Source organism: Labeo rohita, chromosome 16 (genome assembly GCF_022985175.1).
Source record: "Labeo rohita strain BAU-BD-2019 chromosome 16, IGBB_LRoh.1.0, whole genome shotgun sequence".
Lineage (NCBI taxonomy): Eukaryota > Metazoa > Chordata > Actinopteri > Cypriniformes > Cyprinidae > Labeo > Labeo rohita.
Window position 1 is genome coordinate 8,279,297 of NC_066884.1, and position 23,164 is coordinate 8,302,460.

The following is a 23,164-nucleotide window of genomic DNA, read 5'->3' on the forward strand; positions in this document are numbered from 1 at the left end:
CAAAAAGGTTTTTTTGCAGTGGGCCAAGACCCGTTTTGGGTTTACCAAAAAACTTTTTAGTGAACGTTCCTTAAAATAATCATTTTTCATTGTTTGAATAACATTTTCAAAATCTAAAGAACACTTTCTAATATAAAAAAAAGCATTTTTGTGGAATGGGAAGTTTCCATGGATGTCAAAGGTTCTAAATGGAACCAAAGATGCCAATAAAGAAACTCTGTTTTTAAGTTAAATTCTAAATTGGATTCTTTTGGTTATAACAGCATGTATATGATGAAAACATTTAGATGTTTAGCTCTCTTTAAGCCGTTTATTTAGTTTTTCAATACAAACATACTTTTCGTTGCTTTTCAATGCTCCAATTATTCTTGTCTTAGTAAACTCACCTATGCTAATGCACGAACCATTGTGGCAACATGTGTGCCTATAGTTGTCATCTATGCATGCCGATGAAATCTGTTGTTTCACATATTCAGAGGAAAAAGTGACAAATGCCCTTCATGCTCATTGGCTCTTTATCTCCCCGCCTCCTGCTGGATTAGCGGTGGGCCTGAATCAGAACAAAAACATGTTATTGTTCACCAGATGCACACACAGTGTACCTGCAAGACCAGAACGGCGATCAGCGATCCTACCCCATCCATCCAGCATCTCACTGATAAAACACTCCCCACCCACCACTAGAAACACATTAAACATTGTGAAGCAACTTTTCCTACTGATATCACCCAAAATTTCATGATGCTTGCATACACTTTTGTTCAGGTGTTCACATTTCTCATTCCGTCTGTATTTGTGTCTCCTGACTCACTCTCACATCATCCTGTGGTCTTTCCAAGAAAGAAAGTAAACAACGCGAATAGGCCTACACTCCTCACTCTGTGTCAACATCCACCTCCACTGGAGCAAGTGGCTCTTTACTCAAGGGGCGCTTGATTAGTGCTGGTCACTTTAGATTAGCCAGTCTGGTGTTAACGTGAGCTCGCAGTCGCCTTGAGCTGTGAAGGTGCAGTCTCACCAAGAGATCAGCACGTAAGCTCCTTAGGGTCCCGCGGCTCGTGTTTAAATCTCAAGGATAGAGAGGGGTGGAGATTCAGCATTGTGTATGACAGCAGTCGGCGTGCATCTGTTTACAACAGCCGGTCTAAAAACTTAATGTAACTTTTTTTGAGCATTTGTATTGTTGATTTTTAGACAATTTTCATCTCTGAGTGGCCAAAAATAATTTTTTGGCATATTTGCTTTTAGAGAAAGAGGGGGGTGGGATACGAACTTGGGACGCCCGCAACACAATGGCGCTTTTTGGCCTTCCTTCAGCCGAATGTTTAAGTGAATTCAGAATTTAAAAGCAATTAAAAAACCCATATCAGCATTGTTTGGATACCAACTTTCAGACAGTCATGTGCTTGTTTTAGTGTTGGCTGTTGCTGTGGCCGGTCGTCGACACCAATAGCCAATGATGTATTTTGAGTTGGGGATTTATTTTATTTTATTTTTAATGCCCTGTGTGAGCTCTCAATTTACCAGTGTCACTGTATGAGGCGTCCACCCAGATGGCTTTTTATTAATAGTGTGAAGTCTGACTCAGCTAAGGGGGCTGGACTGTTTAAAGTTCTCCGTGGTACTGTTTGGGATTTGGCCGCCAAGGAAAGGTTGGACGGGGTTATATCACATAACACGGTGAGAGGTGCTGAACTTAGTGGAAAGGCTGAAAGTTTTGCAGAAGCTCCACTGAGGATGGTGTCCTCTTGCAAATGAGGGAGTTCTGAGAAACACAAGTGGAGATGACCAGTGGGAGCTTCTGGGAGGCACAAGATCGTTCGCTCCTTAAATAAATAATCTTTCATCAAACTCGAGTTTGGTAAGACTTAAGTATAACCCCCCCCCCAAATGCAATGCAATCGATGCACGTGTGTTCCTTCCTCCCATGTTTTTTTCCAGTTATATGTAATGTTGAGAAGCGATGAGTAGTTGTTTGCACATATGAAGTAAATTGCAAGCAGTATCCTAATGCATGCTGGGAGATATGGCCCGGTCAGTATGCTTTGTTTTCTAAAGGTGCATTGTTTGGTGAATGTTCATGGGCAAAATCCAGTTATTTCAATAGGAATCCACTTGATTGGAAACCACGCTTGAAGGCGAAAGTTGGTCAAAGTTGTGCATCATACATTGCTACACTATTGACAATAGATTATAGACCATTTTTTCCCTTGTTAGATGTGTTTAGGAGATCCCATACCTGCTCACAACTACCCCTAATATTGTTGGGCAGAGTTTCAGAGCTTCTGAAACCTGACGTCCTCTAATGTGGGGCATGACATCTATGTAACCCTGCCATCTGTGGGCACGCAGGCGCACGTTAGATGGTGGGCATGATGTGACGCACACATCCTTGCCTTATTCACCTCTATGTACTGTATGTGTACAATGTCCTTTTTCCGACACGCGCTCTGTGCTCAAGCAACACCAACTTGTTGCTTCATACTAAGGTCAAGTTCTCCCTCCTGCACTGAACTTCAATTGTATGGATGCCCAGGAATTACGGCGTCTCTCCAGTCGCTGTTTGACTCGTTTTAGATAAGTTGTGGATAATGCCCCGAGTTTCCTCCCTGTCCTCTTTTCCCTTCATGCCAATCATGGTGTGTCCAACTTTGGCTCAGTAGCACCAGCGTTCCCATTACCCTAACAGGGAATAAGATAGGGGGTCAATACGGACATGGGAAGGGTGAGGTGGGAGTGATGGGGAGGGCTGTTCAGCTGTTCGCATGCACACACAACCATCCTCTTCCTGTGCCTTAGAGACAGGGAGTAGGCTGGTCTGTTGCCATGGCGACACTGTGATTGGCAGCTGGCAGCTGTGTTTGGTCAGCTGTGGGGATGTGGAATGAGTTGGTGAAGGGGGGGGTCTTTGCATGGTTAATTGCAGCGGATGATTACTTCATACACCACCTGATATATTTAACCGCTGCGATGTGACACTTGCGTGTGTGACAATAAATTCTACCCGGGCACCTGTGTGTCCATAGAGGAGCATGTGTCCTGTTATATTTTATTAATATTCGGCATGGCGTTTATGCGAGCGCCATGGCCAGATCAGCGTAGATTGAGAGCGAGAAGGGGGGAAAGAGAAGAGAGGTAACAGGCAGGGAAAGGGAGGGCGAGCGAGAGCGGCATTGTGGGAAGGGTTGCTGATACAGCACAAGCTACCAGGTTTATTTATAGAGACCTCGCCGCCCAGCCCTTGGATACCAGCAGCCAATCGGGAAGGAGAGAGGGAGGGGGCCTCTGCCAATCAGAGCGGAGGAAGGGGGGTGTCACACTCAGGAAGTTCTCAATGTGTTCGTTTCAGCATTTAAAGGCACAGTGTGACATTTTTCCTGGTGCTCAGCTCTTTTAGTCATCGTTTCCCAATGAAAACGAGGCGGAGGAAATGAATTGAAATAAATAAGTGTGTGTTTATAATAATGGTTTTGCAAAAAGAAGTCTTTGTGAGGGTTTTTGTTAGATGAATTGAAAATGTTTTGCAGGCTAGGCTTTGATTTGAGTCGTCTCGTCATTTGCAACAGGGTCTGAGCAAATAGAAACCAGTTGGAGATGAGTCACATATGTATATCCAGGCAGGTTTCCTGTCAGTGAGTCGGTGCTGGGACTCCTCCTATGGGCATGTAACAGCAATGCTTGCCGTCACTCCCTGGGATTGATGGTGGTCAGATGTGTCGTTTTGCACTTTGTTTAAGCTACGGCCATTGATCGTCTGGCTATTTCAAGTTGTAATGTGTCATTGATAAATTTCACCCCCATTACTCCTCACCTGTCAGCCCCTGAAAGCAGCAATAAAAGCATTCGCTGTGGAATATCTCATCCATTTCATATCCCCCCGTTAGACGCTCACGTCCCTGCTTCCGCACTCAGCAATCTTACTTAATTACTGTACTCTCGGCACGTTCTCGCCTCTTTCCCGAGATGTCCGTTACTTCATTTGTACATTATGAATGTTCAGTGTGATTATTGTGTGCAAAAAAAAAAAATCGCATCCTGCAGTTAAAATTTCAGTCCATCAAATTTGGGACAGCATTAATTCTTTATAAGCCTGTAGTTTAGTGCTCCGTTAGTCCCTTGGTCTTTTGTACACATAACTAGCTCCAAAAACTTCTGTGGCCTACATTGTGAAAGGTTTTAATGTTAATAAATGAAGTTCATACGCACAGGTTGTATGCTTGATGGTCTCAGATTTCTCGATATTAGCTTATAAGGGTGAATATTATAAAACCGGTCTAGAAAATGTCTATATCATAAAAGTTAGAAACGTTTTTTGAATATAGACAATTAATTATTAGAAATATATAGTAAAATAGTTTTTGTATTACATATAGAAAATTAGGCTTTGGATCATGATATTATTTTCAGGACAGTTTTCCCTGAAGTCTAATTTATTTCATGCAAACAACCCTTATTCTTGTCACTGAAATTGATATATTTATATAGAATATAGACAGATAGATAGATAGATAGATAGATAGACATAGATATATATAAAGATTACACTAATAAAATCTAATAATGACACTCACCACTGTAAATGATGGAAGTCAAAAGTAAAATGTGAGGGCACATTACAGGAGAAATATTGCTTAATTATTATGAAAATAATACGTAAAACAAAGCTAAAAAAAATATGCAAAATTTTTTCTTGTCTCTTTGGATTTTGAGTTGAAATATGACATGTTTTAACAGTAATTCAGTATGATTTACTGTGCTAATATTCATTGTACTGACATTTAATTAAAATTGCAAAATTATTTACATATATTATTTTACTGTATGTAGTAAATTATTTGTTCTGACTTTTCAATTCAGTAAATTACATTGTTTAGAGAGAGACAGAGAGAGATCAGAAATATATTTTCTTGTTCTTTTTGGATTGAAATATGACATGTTAACAATAATTCAGTATGTTTTAACAGTAAGTATTATTTAAAGTTGATTCACTATGTTAATATTCATTGTACTGTCATCTAACTTAAAATACAAAATAATATACTAATTTTGCTGTATATAGTTAATTATTTATTGTGATTTTTTTTTTCAATGAAATAAATTGCATTTTTATAATATATATATATATATATATATATATATATATATATATATATATATATATATATATATATATATATATATATAATAAAATCTAATAATGACAGGCAACGCTGTAAATTATGGAAATACAGAAAATGTGAGGGCTCATTACAGGAAAAATTGTGCTTAATTGTTATGAAAATAATGCTTAAAACTAAGCAAAAAAAAGTCATCGTGGACCTACAAAAATATGCAAAATGTATTTTCTGTTTCTCTTTGGAGTTTGAGTTGGAAAATGACATGTTTTCACAATAATTCATCTGTAATTTGAGGTCAGCACTGCTCTACCAGGCAGCCTAATGTGAATCCTGTATTTGAAAGTAATAGCTGCAGCATATTCTTGGCCAACGAGTGGCAGCACAGGACCATGGATAGCTCTGCTTGCCTCCCAGTCACTCCCATCATCCACAGAGATTTTGGTGTGCAATGTCATACGGCAGTTTTTCTTTGTTCCACCGGTTTGGCAGTGACACACAGTACAGTGATTTTCTGCCGTTTGCATATTGTCTGCCCGTAGCTGTCGGGGAAAAAAAACACATGCTGCTCAGAAAGTTGAAAGAATTATTCTGATTTGGAAACTGTTCTCAGGTCTTTGAAGGTGTATAGCAGTGTATTCCCACCTCCAACGCATGCTTGTCATGCTGACCTGAGGAACGGCGCTGTAATTTCTCAGCCAAAATGAGCTGGAGCTTCTTGAGAGGATAACCGATCATTCTTATCACTATTTCATCCGATTGTAGAAGATTTCAAAGATCTCTTAGCTGGAGGCTCAGAAAATGCCTTCAGTTTGACTTCCAATATGCTCCGTGTGTGTGTGTGTGTGTGTGTCTGAGGATGTGTGTTCATATTTCTACTTCCCCCTGCAGTGCAGTGTTTCTCCCCACACCCATGTCAGTATTTGCTTGGCGTGTGTGATGCACTTTAGCAATGTGTCTTCTGAAACCTCTCTCGTTTTTTTTTCCGTTTCTCTATGAAGGTGGAAACAGCTCAGGATGCAAGCCCCCCTCCTCTACCCTCTGCCAGCCTGCCGCCTTGGGCTTCTCCCCCGCTGAGCCAACCATGTCGAGCCAGCACAGCCACCCCTCCTTCGGTAACATCCACTCCATGGCCGACCAGCAGCAGGTACCAGAAGCATGCTTCCTTGCAATTAAAATCTTTAATAAAATCCATTGTGCGCATGGACATCGGCAGTCACAGTAACAAAAAAGATTTTTCTTAAATAACTTTTCCCTCACTGAATAACATAGTGATTAATAAATTAATTGCAATTGCAATTGCATATACTGTGTTTACTTGCCCTCAAATGAAGATGGCATTATTGTGTTTTGCTACTAAATCATTGCATAGACATTCAAAGTGACTACAGAATAGTTAGTAGATTGTGTTGTAATAAAATTGCCTGTTACTGGCCTGCAGTCCGCAGTTACATTATACAATTGAGTGATGTAGAATAATGGGTTGTTTACCCAGAACAGGTACTTATATTCTGCAATATTTCTTTATGTATACGTCTATATTGACGTCATCAGCTATTGCATCATTATTGCATGTAGGTTGGAGAATCCCTTGTTACCGTGTACAGTTCAGGGGGAAGATAAATAATTTTGCTTTTTACTGAAATATTTTATTTATAATTAATCACACTACATGAATGTGTTAAATTAATAGCCCTATGTATTAACTTTGCATACTTGAATTTACATTTTCTTATTATATATTCATTTATCTTTTATTCATTATTTAGTATATGTTTTTAGCTATTAAATTAGTTGTAAGATAATTATTTTGCATATATATGTGACCCTGGACCACAAACCAGTCTTAAGTAGCATGGGTATATTAGTAGCAATAGCCAAAAATACATTGTGTGGGTCAAAATGATCGATATTTTTTTTTTGCCAATAATGTTCCATGAAGATATTTTGTAAATTTCCTACCGTAAATATGTCAAAACTTAATTTTTGATTAGTATTATGCATTGCAAAAAACTTCATTTTCTCAGTATTTAGATTTTTTTTTGCACCCTCAGATTCCAGATTTTCAAACAGTTGCCAAATATTGTCCTATCCTAACAAACCATACATCAGTGGAAAGCTGTTTATTCATCTTTCAGATGATGTTTAAATCTCAATTTTAAAAAATTGACCGTTATGACTAGTTTTGTGGTCCAGGGTCACGTATGTCCTTTAACCATACATTTTTTTTTTTTTTTCTCTCTCTACGGTGCTTAAGTTGCCCTTCTGTTTTTTCTTACTGTTGTTTCGGTGTGTCTCTTCTCCCAGGTGCTGTCAGATATGACCATCCTGCAGAGGAGGATTCCCCCGAGTTTTCGAGATCCCGCCAGCGCCCCGCTACGAAAACTCTCAGTCGATCTCATCAAGACATACAAGCACATCAATGAGGTGAGCCTGGACAGGCCTTTTCATGTTTACACATACAACAAGACCTGTCATACACACACCCCAGTGATTAACAAAATAGCAGAAGAGGTTTAAATAATACGTTTTTGCTTGCTTTCCAGGTGTATTACACGAAGAAGAAACGGCGAGCCCAGCAGGTTCCCCCCGAGGACTCTAGCACCAAAAAAGAGCGCAAGGTGTACAACGACGGCTATGACGACGACAACTATGACTACATTGTGAAGAACGGGGAGAAGTGGCTGGACCGCTACGAGATCGACTCACTTATTGGCAAGGGCTCCTTCGGACAGGTTAGCACAACTCTGAGGCTGGACGATTTGGTCAGAAGTCTCATTGCTACTGCTTAGATATCAAATATAAAAGAATACAGGCATAAAATCAAACCGAAACAATGGCACTCATCTTCAACAGGGTATATGAAGTGTGAAAAACAACAAAGTAGCAAGTGATGTTTTGTCTCCAAATTAGCTTGACCCAAAAGTGTGAATCCATTTTGCATTGTATCAGAATTTGAAAGTAGATCCGGATCTCCTTTTTTTGGTTTTAGCTGTGCCATCAATTTTGAAGTATCATTATAGGTATCATATTTATTGTTTTAATATGTGACACTGGACCACAAAACCAGTATTAAGTAGCATGGGTATATTTGTAGCAATAGCCAAAAATACATTATATGGGTCAAAATGATTGATTTTTCTTTTATGCCAAAAATCATTAGGATATTAAGTAAAGATCATGTTCCATGAAGATATTTTGTAAATTTCCTACTGTAAATATATGAAAACTAAAATTTTTTTTTTTTTTTTGCACCCGGATTCCAGATTTTCCAAATAGTTGTATTTTGGCCATATATCGTCCTATCCTAAAAGACCATAAGTCAACGGAAAGCTTATTTATTCAGCTTTTAGATGATGTATAAATCTCAATTTAAAAAAAACTGACCCTTATGACTGGTGGGGGGGCGGGGGGTTATTGGTAAAATGAGTGAAATTCATCTCTCAGGACTTTATTTTGGTGGAAAACTAGTACGCAAACCAAACTACAGACTGGAAAGTCTAATAAATGGCGGAATTTGTGCAGAATGTGCAGTGAATGTGCAGAATTTGAAAGTCTGTGTGCAGAAACTCTGGTGCATTTTTAAAATTGTGTACATGAAATATGTTGCTGCTGTTTTAAAACTGCAACATCTTCCTATGTGTGTGCTAATTTGCTCCTTTTGTGTAGGTGGTGAAAGCCTATGACCACCACGAGCAGGAATGGGTGGCCATCAAGATCATCAAGAACAAGAAAGCCTTCCTGAACCAGGCCCAGATTGAGCTGCGGCTTCTTGAGCTCATGAACAAACACGACACTGAGATGAAGTACTACATAGGTAAAAACCAGACACGAGAATATGACAAATAGCTGTTACTCTACTTTTAGTCTTTTGTAGTAAAACCCTGACCTAATGGCAAGAGATTTTCCTTCCACCAAAAAGACTGAAAGTAGTACATGAGACAATAAACACTCAAACCTCAACACCTTAAAGCAGCCACCTTAAGGCATCTTTTCTCTCGTTTTTGTTTCTTCAGTCCACTTAAAGAGGCACTTCATGTTCCGTAACCACCTGTGCCTGGTGTTCGAGCTTCTCTCCTACAACCTGTACGACCTCCTGCGTAACACCAACTTCCGCGGCGTCTCGCTTAACCTGACGCGCAAGTTCGCTCAGCAGCTGTGCACGGCGCTGCTCTTCCTGGCCACGCCCGAGCTCAGCATCATCCACTGCGACCTCAAGCCTGAGAACATCCTTCTTTGCAATCCCAAGCGCAGTGCCATCAAGATTGTGGACTTTGGCAGTTCCTGCCAGCTAGGACAGAGGGTGAGATGGCGTCGCAGGCTCATTGGCGTCGTTGTTTGTTAACGGCAGGCTGATATTAGGTCACGCCCAACAAAAATGACATGCAGTCGTGAACATTTAATAGCTAAATGCATCTGTAAGACAAAAAAGCACAGTGGTCTTAGTTGCTGGGATGTGCATTCAGAGCACATTCTAGAGGACTTTCCCACAGCTGAAATGGATTTTGCTGCTTGAGATTCCTAGTGGCAGTGCTGCACCCTTCGTAACTTGTAGATTTTGCTGCACCCTAGTGGAGAAAAGTGAACAGTCTTCATTACTTTGTAGAAACTTGTGCATGCTTTGTTTGTGCATGTCATTCATTACTGTCGTCTTTCCGTCTTAGATTTACCAGTACATCCAGAGTCGGTTTTACCGCTCTCCTGAGGTGTTGCTGGGCATGCCGTATGACCTGGCTATAGACATGTGGTCCCTAGGCTGTATCCTGGTGGAGATGCACACGGGCGAACCGCTCTTCAGCGGTTCCAATGAGGTAGGGCTCGGGGATTAGTCACACAATGACTGTGCAAAGCTTTGTGACGTACTATGTACGTCTTGGTTTGATGTTCCTCCACTTGCACTTTAATAAACTTAAACAAGCGTACAAATTAATTAATAATTATTTTAAAGACATTAGCAGATGAATATTACAGGTACTGTAAATATTCAAAAAGGGAGATGCTCCAACTTATTCTGATTGGTCCATTTTGTTTTCGGTAATTAAACTAAAGCTAAAATATGAATCTTAAATGAAAAAAATAAAGTTGTAGTACAAAAATTATTTTAAAAATTAACTAAAAGTAGTACATGAGACAATAAATGCTCAAAAGCATTCATTTTAGACAGGATTTCTGTGACAACCATTTTTCTGTGACAAATAAATTCAAGTTAAATAATGTTTTTTTTTTAAATTACTAAAATTTAACTGATTTTTTTTTTCCTTTTAGACCGTGTCAGCTTCTGTACTCATGGCGAGAGCCAGGTTTAGTTATTCAAACATAATAAACTGAAACTAAAATGAAAATATACAAATAAATGCTAATTTAAAATATGAATACATAATATAATAATATATTAAAAAAAATTAACACTGGTTTGGACACAAGATCCTTTAATCAACTCCTTAAAGGGATAGTTTACCCAAAAGTGAAAATTCTGTCACTAATTACTCACACTCATGTCATTCTTTCATCTTCGGAACCCAAATTAAGATGTTTTTGATGAAGTCCAAGAGCTTTCCGACCCTGCATAGACAGCAATGCAACTGATACGTTCAAGGCCCAGAAAGGTAGTAAGGACATTGTTAAAATAGTCCATGTGACATCAGTGGTTCAACCGTAATTTTATGAAGCTACGAGAATACTTCATGTGCGAAAAGAAAACAAAAACAATGACTTTATTCAACAAATTCTTCTATTCCGTGTCAGTCTTCGACGCACATCCACAAGGGTACCACAATGCAGTTAATTACAGAAGTAATAAATGCATGTCAAAATGTATTTATCTATGTATGATATCTAATGAATCAGATGCATACTTGCTGAAATGTCATTTGCAAAGTCCATATGGATCTTGAGCTGACGCTGTACTGTATCTTTCCCAGGTGGACCAGATGAATAAAATAGTGGAGGTGCTGGGGGTCCCGCCCAACCATATGCTGGATCAGGCCCCTAAAGCACGCAAGTACTTCGACAAGCTGTCCGACGGCCTGTGGACCGTCAAGAAGAACAAGGACATTAAGAAGGTACTTTATCCTTCGGCCTCTGTGAGTAAAACTCTGCTTCTACTTAACCTTCGCCCTCCTCCCAAAGACCCCCCTCCCTCCCACACCGTCACCTGCGCTCACCTTATCCTCAGGGAGAGGGGAAGAGAGAAAACTGGGGCTAAAATGGAGGAGGGTGGAGAGGGTGGAGAAAAAGTTTGGGGATGGATTTGAAGCAAGGCTAATGTGTGCTAGTGAACCTCCTCCTCTCTCCGCTGACCCGCCTGTGCTTACAGAGGCACAAGGTCAATCAAAACCCAAACCTACAGCATCTGTTCTCCTCACCATTGCCATCATCACAGTCATTTTCACAACCTCATTCAGTCTCAAGATGCCATTTAGAAACAGGCGTGTTAGTTGTGCTTACAGTGTAATATATAAGTAAAAGGCCAAAAATATGTGGAAACCCAATAGAGCAGGGGCCTCCAACCTTTTTGTCTCCACAGACCGGTTACGATATGAAAATATTCTCGCGGACCGGAAGTAGATTTGTCTCTTGTCATCTCTGAGAGAATATGCGCCGTTAATGCAGCATTAGAAAACTTTGTCAGTTTATTTTTTACTTTCGCTTTCTGTATGGTGAATTGACTGACGTTAAGACGTTCACCGGCATAACTAATGCGCAAAGTTTTCACGTTTTTTGTGTGACATCCATTGAGTCGCCTTCGTGGTTTAAAACAGAAATCTTTCCAATATTGCGACGTAACCACAAACCCCCATGCGTATATATCTTAAATGCGTGGAGACATCAAAATGGAATCAACTTTTTCGTTTCTTCTTCTTGTGGTTTTGAATAGCTTGAACGTGTAAATTGGCAAATTAATCTGCAAATCACATGCCGAACGGTGGGGTCTGGACCTGGTTCGTACTATCACGGATCAACTGCAATCTGTTTAAGCCAATTTAACATGAAATCATCAAATTGTTACTCCATATCAATCGTATACCACAAAAGTAAAGAATAATTAGAACAATCATTTCTGCACAATAAATGACAGCATCATATCTGTACAAATTTCCCCAGAACGTTCTCACGGCCCGGTAGTGGGTCGCGACCCGGTGGTTGGGGACCTCTGCAATAGAGGACTGGATCACCTAGTGGTTTTGAAGCATATTAAGCACATATATTTTTGGTCATACACTTTCATGTAAAAGATTGGGGTCAGTATGATGTGTGTAGTTGTTCTTACATTGTGGGGACATTTATGCAATATATATTTTAATTTCTATATAACATTAATCGTAGGCAAATATAAACACACATACATATAAATATATTTTAAATATATACATGTATTTGTGTGTATTTATATATATATATATATATATATATATATATATACAAAATAAATATACACAGTACACACATTTTATGTAAACACAAACTTTTATTTTGGATGCGATTAATCGCAATTAATCATCTGAACAGAACTGAAATATTTCTTAAGCACCAAATCAGCATATTAAAATGATTTCTGAAGCATCATGTCTCACTGAAGACTGAAGTAGTGGCTAAAGGAATAAATTATAAATAAAAATATATTATAAATTAGTGCTGTCAAATCGATTAATCGCAGTTAATCACTTCCAAAATTTAAGTTTGTGTTTATATAAAATATGTGTGTACTGTGTATATTTATTATGTATACATACATGTATATATTTAAGAAATTTATGTAGTATATATTTATATGTGGATATGAACACACATAGATGTATATAATATTTCTTAAATATATACATGTATTTGTGTGCATTTATATATGCATAGTAAATATACACAGTACACACACATTATGCAAAGACAAACTTATTTTGGATGTAATTAATCGCGATTAATCATTTTGACGGCACTAATTACAATAGAAAACAGTTATTTTAATATAGTAATATTTCACAATATTGGTGATTTTACTGAATTTTTGATCAAATAAAAGCAGTCTTGGTGAACACAACATTTCTTTCAAAAATGTCTTACTGACTCACACAACTGAATGTACGACGGCGTTTTAGTGCCACCTTAAAAAATAAAAAAAAATCTAAGATTACGAGATTAAACTCGTAATATTTCGAGAATAAACTCGTAATATTTCGAGAATAAACTCGAAACTACGAGAATAAAGTCGAAATGTTACGAGAATAAAGTCGAAATGTTACGAGAATAAAGTCGAAATGTTACGAGAAAAAAAGTCGAAATATTTCGAGAATAAACTCGTAGTAATACGAGATTAAAATCGTAGTATTTTGAGAAATAATGTCAAAATTACGAAAAGAAAGTCGTATTTTACGTGAATGTATTGTACGCTTCCACCCACAACACAAACCCACTGAAGCTGTCAATGCAACCATTAATTGCAATGCCCTACGGCTTGAGTTTATCATATGAATCCATATGCCACAATGCGCTGGGACCCCGGCTGAAGTACTGGCGAAGCCGTTTTTCTACTGTCGTGCCGAACGGTTCTTAAAACGCTGTCCGTCTCCGTTGGCATGCACATCCCCTCAGCATTTGTTGGTAACCTTATACCTGTCGTCGCCTTTTGTTTATTTTATTTTTTGCGTTGTTTGTAGTTGTGTCCTTTTTTTCTGTTATTTAACAAAGTCCCAAAAACAGAAACATCTGATCATCGTCCATATCTCTGTTTATATTACAATTGCGTTACCAAGGCAACGACTGACACATTTGTGTTTACATTCCAAAGAGTTCCGTTATCAGCACCACAGTGGAAAATGAAGCCGTATCCGTGCTGACTGGCCCGGATCGGCACGGAACGGAACGGTTAAGCGAAGAGAACGGTTCGGCCCGATAGTGGAAAAGCGGCTAAAGTCTCTTGAGAAACAACATCCTGTTCGAATAGCACACAGATGTAACCACCGATATCCGTGGAGTCGACCACTGGTCGCCATTTCAGACTGCACAAAAGAGGCAATTTCGGAGAATAAAGTCGAAATGTTACGAGAATAAAGTCGAAATGTTACGAGAAAAAAATCGAAATATTTCGACTTTTTTCTCGTAACATTTCGACTTTATTCTCGTAACATTTCGACTTTATTCTCGTAACATTTCGACTTTATTCTCGTAACATTTCGACTTTATTCTCGTAGTTTCGAAATATTACGAGATTAATCTCGTAATTTTAGATTTTTTTTTTTTAAGGTGGCACTAAAACGCCGTCGTATGAATGAAAGTGTGGAAAAAAAAAAAAATAGTATGGCTTTACAATAATGTCCCATTTGTTAATGCAGTAGCTAATATGTGACCCTGGACCACAAAACCAGTCATAAGGGTAATTTTTTTTTTTTTAATTGATGTATACATCATCTGAAAGCTGAATAAACAAGCTTTCCATTGATGAATGGTTTGTTAATATTTAGCTGAGATACAACTATTAAAAAAATCTGGGGGAAAATCACCTTTTAAAGTTGTCTAAATAAAGTTTTTAGCAATGCATATTACAAATCAAAAATTATGTTTTGATATATTTACGGTAAAAATTTTACAAAATATCTTCATGGAGCATGATCTTTACTTCATATCCTAATGATTTTTGGCATAAAAGAAAAATAGATCATTTTGACTCATACAATGTATTTGTTGGCTATTGCCCGTGCTACTCATGACTGGTTTTTGTGGTCCAGGGTCACATGTGATCTAATAATGAACTTTTTTTTAATCTGTGCTGGTAGTTTTAATCTAAAAACAGTCAATTCATGTTTCATGCATTAACTCGTGTAACAAATGGAACCTTATTGTAAAGTGTTACTAAAATACCAGTGTAAAGATTTAAAGTATAGATGCAGTGTTACATTGGTAGAGCCCTACCTATTAGCAGCTCTCAGTCTAGTCAGTGACATGCATTGGGTCACAGGTTAAGTGAGTGCAGCCAGTAGCTAGAATGACCCTGTTTCCAGTGAAGATAAGTGAAAGTAGCATCGGGTTAAGACTGTAGAAAGTGTGTGTGTGTCTGTGCGCGTATGTGGCCGCAGATTAAGATGCAAAGGTGATAGCAGGTGGAGGGTAAAAGTCTGGATGAGGTCCTAATACACTTTGTTTTACAGGATTAATGTCTGGCACTTACTGCCAACTCATCCAGAGACTCACCTCAAATGCTCCAGCACGCGTTTTGTGCTTCCTTGTGTACAACAGAGAAAAAGGTTATCCGTTTGAAAGCTTTGAACTCTTTTACAGTGGAGGTGCTGGTACATTTCAGTCTTTTATATAGTATTTATGGACCATGATACAATGTAAAATGACAGAGATTAGGGTCAGAGACAAAGGGTCTGTACTGTGTTTATCACAGGGCTCAACAATAAGGATTTTTTTTTCTTCTGGTGACCAAGTTTGTTTACTTGACCTGCCAACCTGGCGATCTCATTGACTCCAAACATTTTGTCTCACAAATAAGTTTATATTAATATTTCAGAAAGTGAGTTTACTACAACAATACAGTAGTTGTTAAACATTTTATGTTGTTATTTTGCATGTATGATTATGTGTAATTCTTTCAACTGAAGTTCTTTAAAAAAGTCTGATTGTTGAACCCTGTATGACACTGAGAGCTCCTATGCAACCGTCATTATCTCCACAAAACCACAAACATTTTTCACTCTCAGCCCCCCTTCACTTGCATTCAGTAATGATTTCTGAGTCTGATTAGTTTCCTATTAAGTCGACATGAAATCGCAATACACATTTGTGCTCAATGCATTAATGTACAGAGAGCATTTCCTTATTTCAGGAGTGTTTTATACTGCAGTTGTAGGTACTGCTACAACATGCTTCCAGATTATGTTCCATTTTGATATGTAACTTTCATTTTAAAAAAAATATGTAACCCACTTAATGTTCTAGTCACTTTCCAATGGATGGAAATCAAGTTGCACGCTACTTTTTACCAATAAATATTATGTTACACTCAGAAGTGCTTTGCAAAAGCCATTTCATGTTGACTTTATAGTATTAAAGTAATGATATAAGTCAGTTTATGTATTTATTAATTATTAAATTGGTCGTTACCAATGTAATATGTGACCCTGGACCACAAAACCAGTATAAGTAGCAATATATGTAGCAATGGCCAAAAATACATTGTATGGGTCAAAATGATCTATTTTTCTTTCATGCCAAAAATCGTTAGGATATTAAGTAAAGATCATGTTCCACAAATATATATTTTGTAAAATTCCTACCATGAATATATCAAAACTTAATTTTTGATTAGTAATATGCATTACTAAGAACTTCATTTGGACAACTTTAAAGGTGATTTTCTCAATATTTTCATTTTTTTGCACCCTCAGATTTTTAAATAGATTTATCTCATCCAAATATTGTCCTATCCTAACAAACCATACATCATAGGATGTATTTACTCTTTTCAAGCTTATTTATTCAGCTTTCAGATGATGTATAAATCTCAATTTCAAAAAACTGACCCTTATTAATGGTTTTGTGGTCCAGGGTCACTTAGGTTTCTTTGGCTGGTAGTACATCACCCTTTGTTCTTAAATGTTTAAAAATGATGACATTTGAATTGTTATCTGCACTAAATGTTACACATTTGTGGCTCATTCTCTTCCCTTCCTCTGTTTTATTTTGTCCCTCCAGGAATATAAACCACCTGCCACGCGACGACTGCACGAGATCCTGGGGGTGGAGACGGGAGGTCCAGGGGGGAGGCGAGCTGGGGAACAGGGTCACGCGCCCTGCGACTACCTGAAGTTCAAGGACCTGATCCTGCGCATGCTGGACTACGATCCCAAGACGCGCATCACGCCCTTTTACGCGCTGCAGCACAACTTCTTCAAGAAGACGACGGATGAGGGCACCAACACCAGCAGCTCCACCTCCACCAGCCCTGCCATGGACCACAGCCACTCCACCTCCACCACTAGCTCCGTCTCCAGCTCTGGTAAGTGTGTGTAATGCCGCTATCACGCTAGACTTTGAGTACGCAAAATTTGACATCATGATTCAACGTCTCAAATTATGATCTCGTTTCAAATCTGTAAGACCTTTGTTCATCTTCAGAACACAAATTAAGATATTTTTGATGAAATCCAAGAGCTTTCTGGCCCTGCATAGACAGCAATGCAACTACCATGTTCAGGGCTCCGAAAGGTACAGTAGTAACGACTAGGGCTGCCCTCAACTAAAGATTTTTCTGGTCGACTACTAGTCGTTCATTTTAAGCATTAGCTGACTGTTAGTCATACATTTATTAATAAACCATATAAATCATAATGAGCCTTTAATTGTCTACATAGCCTAATAGGTGCTCAAGCACGCAAAAAAGCTTGCCACAGTGCACCAGCAGATACAGTATAATAATTATAAATGTGTTTTTGAAAAACAGCAAAAAGTCCTCATTATCGTTTTGATTATTTATTGATAAACTAGTACTTTATTTGTTGCACATTTCTTAGGGATTACATAATCTGATTTTTGGGGGGGTATTTCTAAAGTAGACATTCCATTCTCTATAGACATATTTTTCCATGTCTGTAAAGCAAGTATACACAGAGTTTAGAAGTTTTGTGCTCAGGAAAGCGCATCCTGTTTGCTTTCATTATTTTACAAAAGCACAATGTTTCATTGTTATTCTGAGTGCACACAAATAAACATGGAGTCTTTATAGATTTGAAAGATGTATTACTCTTATCTGTATGACTAAAAATGACAGTATTTTAAGAGCAAGTGGCCGCACAGGCGCCTCCATCTGTCATGCAGTAGCGCGCTACTTTTCAGCTTCCACACTCCGCACAGACACTTCAATAGCGCATATTTTTCTCGATTAACATTAGATTTAACGGCCATGTAAAGTTGCTGCTACATACATCTTGGAGGCGCGTGTAGTTAGGTCACGGTGTTAGTCGACTATTATGGGGCAGCCCTAGTAAGGATATTGTTAAAATAGTCCATGTGACATCAGTGGTTCAACCATGTTATGAAGCTACGAGAATACTTTTGGTTCTTCTTTTCTGTGTCAGTCTTTGCTGTGCATTCACAAAAGAGCTGACTTTCTAACATAGAACCTGGATGCGCTGCGCCTTGTTTGCAAGTGGAGGAATGCACACGCATGCATTGTGTATTTCATTGCATGGAAGAGAAGAAATTATTTGACAAAGTTGTTTTTGTTTTCATTGCACACAAAAAATTAAGGTTGAACCACTGATGTCACATGGACTATTTTAACAATGTCCTTACCACCTTTCTGGGCCTTGAACATGTTAGTTGCGTTGCTGTCTATGCAAGGTTAGAAAGCTCTCAGATTTCATGAAAAATATCTTAATCTGTGTTCCCGAAGATGAACAAAGATGAACGCTTGCATTTCCTGGTCTCCTGCATATGCATGCGTATGAATAGAAGTCAGTAGTGTGATCACACTTTAAAACCCGTTACTTGGGGATGGGTTAACAAAAAAAGGACTCGTTTTACATCAGCTCTTTGTCTTTGCTCGCAACCCAGGTGGATCTAGCGGTTCTTCCAATGACAACCGAAATTACCGGTACAGCAACCGGTACTACAACAGCGCAGTCACTCACACGGACTACGAGATGCAGAGCCCACAAGTAAGTGATCGCTGTAGCGACCACACAGCTGCTCGGTAACGTAGCGAAAGGACTCACATTGATCGCCTCTTTTCTCTCTATCCAGGCTCCGTCTCAACAGCAGTTGCGCATCTGGCCAGGAGGGGACAGCAGCATGGGTCAGCTGTCCAACAGCGGCAGCGACTCCTCCTACCCGCAGCTGCTGTTGCACAAGCCGGCGGCCACGCAGCACTCGCGCCACTTCCTGGGCAACATGGGGGGCATGATGGAGCCGCACCATCCCCACCCGATCTACGGCAGCCACCACAGCAACGGCAGACAGCTCCGGCAACAGCAGCAGCAGCAGAACCAGCCGCAGGGCCAGGCCTCGCAGGGCCAGCAGGGCCAGGCGCTGATGCCCGTCTCCTCCCCGCAGATGCAGGACAGCATCGAGCTCAGCCTCACCCACCACCACCACCTGGGTCAGTCTTCCATCATGCAGCCGCCCCCGTCGAGCTTGGACTCCAGTCAGTACGGCTCCTCCAACCTCCACCTGGGCCTCTCTGCCTTTCGGACTAGGACAGTCATGGCCCCCCAGCAGCCCCCTTCCGCTTCCCAGCAACAGTTGCCCCAGGCCCCAGCCTCCCAGGACAGCATGGTCGCTGCCTCCGGTTTGGGATACATCCCTCCGTGCTACGCCGGCAGCAACAACAATAACAACCCGCCGCAGGGAAGCGTCGGAGTGGGGGGGATGCTCACCGGGGGGCCTCCGCCCAGAGGAGTCGGGGGAGCTGGGGGGCGGCCGGACTCCGAGGAGTCCGCCATGATGGCAGTGTGCGGCAGCGGGAGTGGGAGCGGTCAGAGTGCAGCCAACTCTTGATAAATCTTGAACAAATTCCAAAAGCCATACGAAAATTTTAACGACAACATAACAGTGACAAAAGCGCCACATACACACACGTACACACGACACGTAGTAAACGTACGACACACATACACGCGCGTGCGCGCGGCCACACGTAACAGAGTCGCAGAGAAAAACTTGTGAAATATCAGACAGTCGGTTTTTTCGTTTCGTTGTTTTGGTTTTGCATGGGGAGAAGGTCAAGGGAGGGATTTGAGACTATTTTTATCCTTATTTTTCTGTTCGTTTGTTTTTCTTTCATCGAAGGAGAAGAGCGGCGGGCGAAGTAGTCGCGACAGAAGGTTTTCAGAACGTTTGTTTTTACCATTCTTATATTGTTATTTGATTTTATGTGATTTCAGGACAGGTTTGCAGCGAGAGATTTTTATCGGGGGCGAGGAGAGTTTTGGGTTGAAAAAAATGAATGTTTTTGTCAACGCGACAGCAGCGGGAGAGAGTACCTTATGGTTTTTTTATTTTTCGGTTTGTTTTTTTTCTCTGAGGTTTTGCCGTAATTGTATATTTTTAATTTATTAAGAATCACTACATGAGGAGAGAGACGGGAGAGGGGTTAGAAAGAGATCTAAATTGTGAGGTGGGTATTTTGTGGGTTTATTTATTCAATGTTTTATTTATACAGTTGGGGTTTTTTTTTTTTGTTGGTCAGACATGATACTTATGCATAGAAAACAACAAGCAAACAAACTGGGTTTGAGGTTTTTTTGTTTTCTTTCTTGGCTTCATTTTGTTGTTTTTGGTTGCTTTTTTCTAGTTGAGCATAACCCACACACATGTAAACACACACACGCGCAAGACACACACAAACACATTTTTGTTACTTTTTTTTAATGTTTCCAGTCTTTATCTCGCTTGACACACTGGCTTATATATCTCAAACTATGAAACAAATCCTACGAATGAAATAAAGCAAATGACAGAAACTGTTTTTAGTCGCCACACAGTGAGAAACACCAACTAACAACTAGAGGAGGAGGCTGAACCATGAGCCGCTTTCACGAGGAGAGGGGGAACGTAACTCGACTTCACATAAAGGAGGAAGTGATACAGGAAAGTCTTGAAAAACATCAAAACATTTTGCCAGAAGGAAAACCAAAATGCTTCCCTGTTGTTCGTTTCAAAAAAATAGTCTGCCTTCTTCTTCTTCTTCTTCTTCACCATCTCACTAGAGTCTCTTTCTCTCACCCCTCTCTCTCTCTCTTCTTACTTTGGTTTCTGTCTCTTTTTTCTAACCCTCTTTGTTTTGGACAGAAAACTATGAAAGCGTTAACACATTTGTATTAACTCTGGATATGCTAAGCCAAATCTTGCTGTAGCTAGCTCTCTCTCTCTCTCTCTCTCTCTAGTCTCTCTGTCTCTCTCTTTATTTTCCCATGTTTCTGTTGGAAGGAAGAGTCCGGGGCGAGATTTAGCAGGAGGGCAGAATACTTCGGTTCGAAGGGACACTGTCACGCCCTCCTGACTGCGGCCCCTCCCACTCTGCCTTCGTTTCCTGCCTCTCATTTTGCTTTCTCTCCCGTCTTTATTCTCCCCCTCCTCCCCTTCCTCCTTCACAACACTCTGTGAGTGCTGTTTGCCATCAAGTCAAAAAAGTGAACTACTTCTCTCTCGGCTGCTATCTCCACTCTCAACCATGTTCGGATTGCTGCTAAAGAAAACAGACAGATAAATAAATAAATGAATAAATAAATAAATAAATAAAAATGAGAACTTTTTAACCCTCCTGCTTCAGAAAAATGAAAAATAAACCACTGCATCTCATGTATTTATTACTATTTAACAAGGAAAAAAGAAAAAAAGAAAAAATCTGTTTTCTGCTGTTTTTTTGTTTGCTTTCTTTCTTGGTACAGGTTAAAGCTTGACATTTATATTATGTAACGGAAACATGGTATTAAACAAGTGCCTCGATTTATTGGTCAGCCACTGGACGGAATTGAACAGAAGAGGATTATAGGAGTCCGATCAAGGTTTATTATATGTATAGCTAAAAATTCAAGCCTCATGCAACTGTGTAGAAACCCACGACAACTCAAACGTCATGTGAGAACTTCATATTGGACGCGAGCTTCATTCAGTATGACTGACCAATACCATATATTTAATTAACTGATGACATCTTCATCCATTGTAATCTGTGTACATAGCATCCATGCATCATCCAGTTAAACGTTAAAGCAATGTTAGGGTGAAATGTCATTTTCAAGGTTAATTCTAATGACTGGGATTCGAACCTGCGACCTTTCGGGCGGCAGGACCTGCAAACTACCTTACTCTGCTCAGATCAGTGATGATGACTGCTGTCCTTTATGTTCTTAATAACCAGTTAAAACTTGTAATTGGCCTCACTGGCTTCTTTACTTTGTCATTCTTTTCAACACCATCCTTCATGAGAACATAATGTCTGAAGTATTATGATATCATCCGTTTTGGTTTCTCTATTAAAGAGAGAGTTGCCTCTGTAGGTCCTCCAATCTTGTTATGTTTAGCAGACCATATTAATGTCACACTCACCATGCACTGTCAGAAACGTGTCTGAGCACTGATAAACTTTGAAAATGCAGATGTTTCCGAGCTGCTTATAACACAAATACTGATTTTTGTGTCTATTCAGTCATTATTGAAGAGTACAGGAGATATCTATCTATCTATCTATCTATCTATCTATTTAGAAATGGAGGCTCTGTCACCTCTCAATAAATCTTGAAAACCCTCATACAAACCAACACCTCTGTTGAAGTGGAGGAGCATCTAAAGGGATATTTTTTCACCGTTTTTTAATTGCAGTAATCAGAAGATCAGCTGCTTCCATTGTTATTGAGAATTTCCCACTGGTTTGCTTCATGTATTCAGCTATAACAGCTTATAGTCACAAGCTGGCTGATGCAATTTTTAATGCCTATACTGCAAGTCAGAAGTTACTGGAAGTTGCAGCTAAAATGTGTATTGCTGGTCTTTTATGAAGCACTGGAATGAATTAGACTGAGTTTCGTTGATGTAGACAAGTGTATTCCTGGTCTGACATCAAGAATTACCGTGTTAGGATAAAAAGTAGTCTTTAAGTCAGTCAAAAAGTGCTATTTAGCATTCGTCTTTCTTGCCAAAACAATCGTTTCCACAATGTTGTTTAAGATCTTGAGTGTGCAATAAATCACATTCTGTGTTAAATCTTAAAAAACAGCAGACTTTAATGCAGGAAGCCGAAAACTGATTTAATATTTAACATTGAATACATTTTGAGAGCATAAAGCATTCAATTCGGTTATTTTTCATTCGAGTCGGATCTTTTTAATCAATAGTTCGACTCTTTTAAATCTTAAAACAATATCAAACTTTAATGCAGGAAGCCGAAAATTGATTTTATATTAACAAACGTGGAATCACTTTAAGAACACATTAGTCTTTAACAGCGTTCGATTCGGTACTACGTATTCATTCTTTTTAATGAATAGTTCGACTCTTTTACATCTTAAAACAATAGCAAACTTTAACGCAGGAAGCCGAAAACTGATTTTATATTA

General features: G+C 39.3%; 1 protein-coding gene across 3 annotated transcripts in view; it reads left to right on the forward strand.

The window, feature by feature from the left end:
* Positions 1 to 22,107, forward strand: part of dyrk1b (dual-specificity tyrosine-(Y)-phosphorylation regulated kinase 1B) — a 48,986-nt gene extending 26,879 nt beyond the window's left edge. For 2 of the 3 annotated variants that reach the window (XM_051130763.1, XM_051130760.1), the window contains exons 2-11: positions 6,116 to 6,261; positions 7,422 to 7,541; positions 7,661 to 7,849; positions 8,784 to 8,931; positions 9,131 to 9,417; positions 9,779 to 9,925; positions 11,036 to 11,197; positions 16,803 to 17,106; positions 18,663 to 18,766; positions 18,852 to 22,107. In XM_051130763.1, the coding sequence (XP_050986720.1) occupies positions 6,199 to 6,261; positions 7,422 to 7,541; positions 7,661 to 7,849; positions 8,784 to 8,931; positions 9,131 to 9,417; positions 9,779 to 9,925; positions 11,036 to 11,197; positions 16,803 to 17,106; positions 18,663 to 18,766; positions 18,852 to 19,604 (2,277 nt within the window). In that variant the 5' untranslated portion in view covers positions 6,116 to 6,198 and the 3' untranslated portion in view covers positions 19,605 to 22,107. The remainder of the gene's footprint in view (positions 1 to 6,115; positions 6,262 to 7,421; positions 7,542 to 7,660; positions 7,850 to 8,783; positions 8,932 to 9,130; positions 9,418 to 9,778; positions 9,926 to 11,035; positions 11,198 to 16,802; positions 17,107 to 18,662; positions 18,767 to 18,851) is intronic. The other variant, XM_051130762.1, reaches the window with a different exon arrangement.
* Positions 22,108 to 23,164: the final 1,057 nt, after the last annotated feature.